Source organism: Zingiber officinale, chromosome 4B (assembly GCF_018446385.1).
Source record: "Zingiber officinale cultivar Zhangliang chromosome 4B, Zo_v1.1, whole genome shotgun sequence".
NCBI classification, from domain to species: Eukaryota; Viridiplantae; Streptophyta; class Magnoliopsida; order Zingiberales; family Zingiberaceae; genus Zingiber; species Zingiber officinale.
Genome location: NC_055993.1, coordinates 2758984 through 2767818, shown reverse-complemented (window position 1 = coordinate 2767818; position 8835 = coordinate 2758984). Strand labels below are relative to the sequence as shown.

Here is an 8835-nt window from a genome sequence, read left to right as displayed (position 1 = left end):
GTTGCATCATTAAATACTTTTAAAATTTCACAAATACTACTACAAATATTCCATTGTTGTGAAAATAAATATATATTAGCATTAGTGTTTTGTGCAAAAATGAACATAATAATTCTTTATATTGAAATGAATCTTGTAATAATTGGTATGTTGAATTCCAACGTGTTGGTACATCACGTGGAAATTTTTTAGGTCTCATTCCATTAATTTTACAAAACCTACCCCATTGTTTCATTATAGATGGATGAGACCATAAATAAGAAATTGCAATTTTAATTGGTTTAATATAACTTTCTAAAATTTTTAAACCATCTTGAACACATAAATTTAAAACATGGCATACACAACGAATATGAAAAAATAAACCTCCAATAATAGGTTGACAAACAAATTTTAGATCATCTATACAAGCGGTATTAGAACTAGCATTATCTAATGATATTGAAAATATTTTATGAGTTAAACCATATTCTTCTAAAATTAAACATAATAATTGTGCGATATTATGAGCATTATGTGATTCATCAAAAACTCTATAAGCTAATAATCTTTTTTGGAGGTTCCAAGAGTTATCGATCCAATGACAAGTCACACCCATATACGAATGTGTTTGCCAATGATCACTCCAAATATCGGAACATAAAGAAACTTTATTATCTAATTTACTAAATTCATCAATTAAATTCTTTTTTCCTTGTTTTACTAATTTTTTAATTGTACGAGTAAGTGTAGTCCTAGGAACACGTTTAGCACATGGATTAAGAGATTCTTTACAAAAATCTTCAAATGTGCATTTAGATCCAAAACTAAAAGAAAGATGTTCTACGGAAACAAATTTAGCTAATGATTCTCTTAATTTATTATCCGAATATAAAATAAACTGGAATAACTACTACCGCTAGTTGAAGAAAATCTTGATAATTGTGTTTGGTAAAGTCCATATTCCGTCGGGTGCTTCGTTTCTACATGTCGTTTCAACGACCCATAGCCACTGCCGACTTGGAATTTGTAGGAAGCATTGAAGTGCTTACATTTTGCGCATTTCTCCGAGAAGAGTGACCTTCTCAAAATGTTTAGTAAAAATAGAAGATTTTAGAGGAGAAGTTCCCGAACCTTAGAAGTAATTGCATCGGTACTTCCTTGTGTGTCGGGTGTCAAATTCGGATTCGGAAGATGCTCGATCTCATCATTGGTGGATTGAATATTCGAATTCACTATTTCCTAGCCCCTTCGAGATCGAGATGATGAATCTCCTCACCCTCGACCTCCCTCTTGCCCTTGACCTCCTTCCATTGTAATCGGAACTCGGAAGAGGAAGTTGAAGGTGTGGATAATTTGATTGGATAGCGTGTAGAGATTGTGGAATTGAGAATGAGAGTAGAGAAGATGTGTGTGAAAATAATAAATTGATCCTAACCGTTGAAAAAAATACCTAAAAACCCTCCCATGACTCGAACCGCGGTTAACGGCGGTTCAACAATATGAACAGCGGTTCAAGCCGTTAAAAAATATTTCGGTGAACAGCCGGTTCAACCAGCGGTTAACCGGTTCGCGGTTTACATCTAATGAGCGGAACCCGGCAACTTGCCGGTTTCGACGAACCGGGTCAACGGGCAACCGGCCCGTTGACCCGGTTACGGGCCCGGGCCGGGTCCGGGCCAGACCCGGCCCGGGGTCGGGTCTAACCGTGGGCGACAATAAATTCTCTAAGGACAGTCGGCACGGCAGCGCTTCAACCAGAGATACACGATTTTTCAACCTTACTCTTTTCATTTACAAATTTATTGCATGCTTGCTATTTTGGTGCAAATAGATTACTATGTTTGCGTAATCAGTAGTACAACATAAATGAGATACCAATTCTTCGGTACACACAATTCAACTTAAAATAACTCACACAGTAACAAGTACACACAAATCCGATGACCGGATGTACATAAGTCGATTTAGTTATCGAATAATAGGTCAATTCTTCGCCCTAATAGTGACTCCTGCAAGGATCATTCCCCCCTTCCACTTCTGGTTGCTAGTTTCAAACATGCCGAATGAGATCTTTCCAGTTGTTGTTTTCGGCCCTTTGAAATCGTTGCCGTGTACCTCGTGCCACTGGTTGCTATGCCCCCTACGCGATTCCAACACTTCGCTTCGACGCGTTTGCTCGTCGGGGGTGAACAAAGCGAACGTGACCGGGAGGTTTTGCCACCCGAACGCATCAACCTTGAACTTGATGTGATAAACTATTTCGTAAGTCTTTTCATGACTTAGGCTCAGGCTCAGCTCGGCTAGCTTGGCTAAGTCCACAGACCCGACCACTTCTAGGCAGCTCACTTGTTTGAGTTCGACCGCCGTGGCAAAGCTACAACATCCAATTTGAATAAGAAACAAAACAAAAACAAAAACAAAAACAAAAGCAAAAGCTAGCGATATCTATTGGCTAAACCACTAATCGACATTTTGTACTCGTATTTTTCTTTAAAGTCGTCGTTGGGAAGATCCATCGACTCCCAAAACCTATTGTCGCTCGCCCAAGCAATGCTCATGGCTTTGGTTGAAATATGAATTGCACCGTGTTTTTCCCAAACCAAAGTTTCGGTACCCTGCTCGATCATGCGAAAACGAAAATAAGTTTCACAATCAAGTAGATTCGCGAAGTCTAGTCGACATAAAAATGGAAATGAATGGATCTATCGACCTCAAGTGAAGTGATAGAAAGAAATCCTTCTTACCCTTTGAACATCAACAGCGACATGGTTAGCATCCACGCCTTCCATCTCCTTCCTCTACTTGCTTAATTCTCCTCTATATGGCGTCTATTTATATGAAAATTGAAAAAGATTTGGAATATTTTTCTTTCTAAAAGGTTTAAAAAGAAAACGTCGCACAAATTAACTTGGACGGTAGGTGATTTACAATTCTCATGACTCACGGTGGTGTCGAATTCGCTCGGTTTAGTCGGTTAATTTCGAAACTCAAAAGCGGATGATAAGGTGAGAAGATCAGTCTTCTTTTTGTGAAGGAAAAGCAAAAAGAATAAATTCCTTGGATTGGAATAAACACTTTGCTTGACAACTTAACATAGTCTTAGTAATTAATGTAGGAAATTATTATTTTTTATAATTAATACGATTGAATAGGGATATAGATAATTTTTGACATGAGTATAATATTATTGAAGAGGGAGCTTTAAATTCATAATAAGCTCCCTTTTTAATCCTAATAATTTAGAGATCTAAACTAAATATTATTGAGGACTCAGTCATCACGCACAGATGTTTTAATTCATCCATCAGCATCTTTGACCTTTGTCGGCGGGCTAGATTCTTTTTTCGATCTTATCAAAAAGGTTATTTTGATGACTCAAATCCTACTCATACGGATCAGGAAGGAAACGAATAACAAACCAATACGAAAATTGTTGCGTAAAGAAATTATGATTCTTGCATTGAGTTGGCTCAATATGGGGCCAACAACCCAGTGATTGTAGCTTAATTGGTACTAAATAAATTTTAACTATTGAAGGTAGGTCTGGATTTCGCCCGATTAATCTTGAGCAAGCTGAACTTATATATATACTTAGGGTTTATTTAGTTGAGGGTTATTTTTGATAATCTTAATTATCCATTTAAAATTACCAATGGAAATCCTATTTGATTTAGGTAATCGATGATGGTCGAATAATATTTCATGTCCGACATGTCAACAAAAGAGACATGTAATCCGGAATCGAAAACCTCAGAAAACTGAGGTTTTTCTTAATTCCGGAGTTAATAAAAAAATTTTTATCCAAAATATTCTCGAATAAAAGAAAAATGTGATAAAAAAGAAAAATTAAAATAAAATAAAAAACTTTAAAAAAATTAAAAAATTTAAAAAAGTTAAAAATGGGAAAAAGTACCTCACTCGTCATTACACACTCGTTTCTTACTTTTCGTCCTTTCTCTGTACTTCTGGGGAAAAAGTACCTGACTTGAGTGTCGAAGGGCCTGACCAAGGGACTTTTTCCCTGGTTTCCGGTCTCTAACGACTCGTGGGCTCGTATGAGTGTGCCCAGAGTCCTTGCTTCTCCATCTCCGTCATCGCCCCTCGTCATCCATTCGTATCAACTCTCTCGTCGGTTGTCAGATTGACCAGGCTCCATAGCGACTTTCCATCAATACCGACTCCAGCACCGCCCGACTCTGTCTGACTCAGCTTTCGGACGGGATAAATTTGGCGCCGTCTGTGGGAACACAACTACTTGTTCCGGAACGTGATGATGGAGGATTCAGGACGAATCAATGTGACCATGACTGCGGGAGAGTACGAGCTCTTCAAGGAGGCCAAGAAGCGGGCAACCTCAGAAAAGCAGCAAACAACCGCCTCTCGACTTAAAATCTTATTAAATTAAGATAAATTAAATAGATTTAATTAAAATCTAATAAAATTATATAAAATTTTCTAAAATAATAATAATAAATTTAAATTTTATCCAATTTTATTTATTTATATATATCACTATTAATAATAATATTAAAAAAAAGTTTAAAAAATAAAAATTAATTTAAAAAATAAAAAAACATCAAAAAAACAATAATAATAATAATAATAATATTATTATTATTATTATTATTATGTATAGTTAGTTGTGTAACTAAGGGTAATATAGTAAAATATTAAACTAGATTATTCATTAAAACCTTCAAACAAATAAGTTTTGTTGTATTACCTATATTGAACCAAACAATATTTGATTATGTTTTATTCCCCATAACCTTGATTATGTGATTACCTGGTAATCACATAACCAAGGTTATATATGATAACTGTTGGAGTGTATACTGAAAGCCTAAGCTTTGTAAACATTCATTATGAATAAAGAATCACATTTGGTCAAATTATCTACATTTGTTTGTAGTTGTTCATATAATTTATATTGTAGATAACATAGTATGTAGTGTCACATGCAGAAGATGATGTTATCAGTACCTTATAAATTATAAACAGTTGCTCACGACTAAAATGGAAAGGAACAAACCATTAGAAGGTCGTAGTGTAATTAGGTATTAGTTTATCTTGACTATATAATTACACTAGTACGCTCAGAGTGTATTGAGTAGGACCATTTGAGGTCGTTTCTTTTATACTGACTTTATAAAGGAACAAAGACCTCAGTTATTATGAAAGTGTGTGCTCTTAATCCTAATATAATAACAAGCACATATATTTGATATTTATTTCTTTAATTTATCAATGGGTGAGATTTAGTTCGATGAATCAATAAACCCGATAAGTTGAGAAATGGTATCACTTATAGTGTGTGTTGTTGATTATAGAAGGAAACTGTGTCCTAGAGATACTAGGTTGATAATGTCCTCAAGAGGAGCTCATAAAGATTGTCATGTTAAACCCTGCAGGTGGACTTAGTCCAACATGATAATAAGGTTGAGTGGTACTACTCTTGGACTTAGATATTAATTAAATGAGTTGTCAGTAACTCACTTAATTAGTGGACATTCGATATCTTAAACACAGGGAGACTAACACACTCATAATAAGAAGGAGCCCAAAAATGTAATTTAGGATTGGTGCGGTAGTTCAATGATAGTTCTCTAGTGGAATGAATTATCATTGATAAAATTAAGTTGTGTGTTCGGGGCGAACACGGGATGCTTAATTTTATCGGGAGACCAAAACCAATTCCTCCTCTCGGTCCCTATCGTAGCCTCTTATTTGAAGAGTTCTATACCCACCTATACCCACCCAATAGGGGTCGGCCAAGCTAGCTTGGTAAACAAGCTAGGGCCGGCCTAGGTATAAATTTGGGTGGTCGGCCCTAGCTTGAACCCAAGCTAGTGGGGGCCGGCCAAATTAAATTAAAAAGGAATTTTAATTTTAATTTTTATTATGTGGAAGAAATAATTTATTAAAGAGAATTAAAATTAAAATATCTCTCTTTTAAAAGATCTACAAAAGATTAAAGAAAGAGATTAGATCTCTTTCCTTATTTGTAGATTGGTGAGATATTTTATTTTCTCTTTAAAATTATCCACATGTTGATAAAATTAAAATTATAGAAATTTCCTTTTATCAACCATGAAGAGATTTTTAAAGAGAAATTTTATTTTTTTTTAAATTTCCGGAAACAAATTAGGAAGTTTTAATTTGTTGATTGAAACTCTCCTAATTTGCTCTTTTGATTGTGGCCGGCCATCACAAGGTTGATTGGGAAATTTTATTTTATTTTACTCAATTAATTCATGTCAAGGAAAATTAAGGAAATTTTATTGTAATTAAATTTCCTAATTTGCCTAGGCCAAGGAATATAAAAGAAGGGGTAGGGGTGCCTTCATGAGACACAACCTCTATTATTTTCTCTCCCTCTTTTCCTTGGTGTTATGGCCGGCCATCATGTCTTCTCTTCTTCCTCTTTGTGGTGGCCGAAACTCTCTATTGCTTGGAGCTCTTGTGGAGGCCGGATACTACTTGGAGAAGAAGAAGAAGAAGGAGAGGAAGCTTGCATCTCTTAGAGCTTGGTTGGTGGTTTTTCTTCTTCCTTGGTGAAGCTTTCTTGTTTTGGCCGAACCTAGCTAGGAGGAGAAGAAGGTGCTTGGTGGTTTCTCATCTCGGTAGATCGTTGCCCACACAACGTCCGAGGTTAGAAGAGGATTACGGTAGAAGATCAAGAGGTTTTTCTACAAGGTATAACTAGTAATTTTTCTTTCCGCATCATGCTAGTTATTTATGGAAATAATACCAAATACAAGAGGCTTACGTTCTAGAATTTCGAATATGTTTTTCGATGTTGTGTTCTTTTATTTTTTCTTTTCCTTGTGATTTGATTATTCTCTTTGGTTAACCTAAAGTTATTTTAGGAAATTAAATATTAGCTTTCTATAAAAGGTTTTGTCTAGTCGGTGGTGGTTGCTCCCATATCCAAGAAGGTCATGTGCCTCGCCACGTCAGTACTGGGAACCAATTATGGAAATTAATATTTAATGGAATTAATAACTTAAGGAGACTTGGGTCGAACGTGTTAAGTTCCGCAGGAGATCCAAGTCAAAACTTAAAAGAACAAATAGATTAAGTTTTGGATCAAACGTGTTAAGTTCCGCAGGCGATCCAAAATTTAATTTAAAAGAACACATGGTAGCTAGGAAAAGGTTCAGACCTTTGTACAAAATTTTTGTACAGTGGAACCTATAGGTTTTCCGAGTAGCAACCAACAATAACTTGAACCAAACGCACCCTTATTGTAATTGTTGTGTCGTGCTTGAACTCTAGTTCTAGCCAGTTGGTCTTAACTTGACTGAAACTCAAGCTGACTCAAGTTGAGATCAACCATGAGTTAGTTGACTTGACCCGAGTTTGGTCTTGAGTTGGCTGACTCAACTCGATGAGTTAGTTGACTTGACCCGAGTTTGGCCTTGAGTTGGCTGACTCAACTCGATGAGTTAGTTGACTTGACCCGAGTTTGGTCTTGAGTTGGCTGACTCAACTCGATTGTGTTGACAAAATCCTTGGCCTTGAACTTGAAAGAGCAGGTCTGATTGAATTTGAGTTCGTCTCAAACTAATCAAGCTTCGTATTGACTGAGACCTAAGCCTACCATATGGTCCATGTTGCCTCCACTACATCAATTGCTTTTGTAAGAATCTTTTTTTATTTATCTTGAATCGAGGTTTTTATTAAGTTAAGTTGGCGGACCAATCTGGTTAGATTGGGTCAATCAATACGAGCTAATTTGACCTGTTGTTCGTACGGATGAGATCCAATTCCCTACAAGTTTGGTCACTTTTTAGAATGCTCTAAGCTTCTAATAAAATTTTTTCTTGGTAAAATACTCAGATCTTGTTTCTTTATCAACGACTATTTCAATAACCGAGATACAATTCTTCGATACGACTTAAAATAACTCACACGGTAACAAGCACACATAGATCCGATAACTAGATGTACATAAAGTCGATTTAGTTATCGAATAATAGGTCAATTCTTCGCCCTAATAGTGACTCCTGCAAGGATCATTCCCCCCTTCCACTTCTGGTTGCTAGTTTCAAACATGCCGAATGAGAGCTTTCCGGTTGTTGTTTTAGGCCCTTTGAAATCGTTGCCATGTACCTCGTGCCACTGGTTGCTATGCCCCCTACGCGATTCCAAAACTTCGCTTCGATGCATTTGCTCGTCGGGGGTGATCAAAGCGAACGTGACCGGGAGGTTTTGCCACCCGAAAGCATCAACCTTGAACTTGATGTGATAAACTATTTCGTAAGTCTTTTCGTGACTTAGGCTCAGGCTCAGCTCGGCTAGCTTGGCTAAGTCCATAGTCCCGTCCACTTCTAGCCAGCTCACCTGTTTGAGTTCGACCGCCATGGCAAAGCTACAACATCCAATTTGAATAAGAAACAAAACAAAAACAAAAACAAAAGCTAGCGATATCTATTGGCTAAACCACTAATCGACATTTTGTACTTGTATTTTTCTTTAAAGTCGTCGTTGGGAAGATCAACCCACTCCCAAAACCTTTTGTCGCTCGCCCAAGCAATGTTCATGGCTTTGGCTGAAATATGAATTGCACCGTGTTTTCCCCAAACCAAAGTTTCTGTACCCTGCTCGATCATGAGAAAACGAAAATAAGCTTCCCAATCAAGTTGATTCACGAAGTCTAGTCGACAGAAACATGGAAATGAATGGATCTATCGACCTCAAGTGAAGTGATAGAAAGAAATCCTTCTTACACTTTGAACATCAACAGCTACATGATGAGCTTTGTCGCCATGGTTAGCATCCACGCCTTCCATCTCCTTCCTCTACTTCCTTAATTCTCCTCTATATGGCGTCTATTTATATGAAAATTGA

At 36.7% G+C, this 8835-nt stretch overlaps 2 protein-coding genes across 3 annotated transcripts; both read right to left on the bottom strand.

Moving 5' to 3' along the window:
- Nucleotides 1-1798: 1798 nt before the first annotated feature.
- LOC121977312 (protein PHLOEM PROTEIN 2-LIKE A1-like) lies at nt 1799-2884 on the bottom strand. 2 transcript variants are annotated; one of them, XM_042529899.1, is made up of 3 exons: nt 2727-2884; nt 2452-2597; nt 1799-2356 (listed from the first exon to the last, which is right to left on the bottom strand). In XM_042529899.1, the coding sequence occupies exons 1-3, from the start codon at nt 2769-2771 to the stop codon at nt 1966-1968; spliced, it is 582 nt and encodes a 193-aa protein (XP_042385833.1). In that variant the 5' UTR covers nt 2772-2884; the 3' UTR covers nt 1799-1965. The 2 variants fall into 2 exon arrangements, with proteins under 2 accessions (XP_042385833.1, XP_042385834.1); XM_042529900.1 differs by having other exon boundaries at nt 2461-2597; nt 2727-2883.
- Nucleotides 2885-7876: 4992 nt separating this feature from the next.
- Nucleotides 7877-8835, bottom strand: LOC121977311 (uncharacterized protein PHLOEM PROTEIN 2-LIKE A4-like). Its single transcript, XM_042529898.1, has 3 exons — nt 8715-8835; nt 8449-8585; nt 7877-8356 (listed from the first exon to the last, which is right to left on the bottom strand). Exons 1-3 carry the CDS (start codon nt 8775-8777, stop codon nt 7966-7968), a joined length of 591 nt encoding a protein of 196 aa, XP_042385832.1. The 5' UTR covers nt 8778-8835; the 3' UTR covers nt 7877-7965.

Coding starts and splice junctions, on each gene's coding strand:
- LOC121977311 (XM_042529898.1), bottom strand. CDS start 8,777: ATGGAAGGCGTGGATGCTAACCATGGCGACAAAGCTCATCATGTAGCT. Junction 8,586..8,714: donor TAGCTGTTGATGTTCAAAGT/GTAAGAAGGATT, acceptor ATGATCGAGCAG/GGTACAGAAACTTTGGTTTG. Junction 8,357..8,448: donor GACTTTAAAGAAAAATACAA/GTACAAAATGTC, acceptor TGGATGTTGTAG/CTTTGCCATGGCGGTCGAAC.
- LOC121977312 (XM_042529899.1), bottom strand. CDS start 2,771: ATGGAAGGCGTGGATGCTAACCATGTCGCTGTTGATGTTCAAAGG. Junction 2,598..2,726: donor TCGCTGTTGATGTTCAAAGG/GTAAGAAGGATT, acceptor ATGATCGAGCAG/GGTACCGAAACTTTGGTTTG. Junction 2,357..2,451: donor GAAAAATACGAGTACAAAAT/GTCGATTAGTGG, acceptor TGGATGTTGTAG/CTTTGCCACGGCGGTCGAAC.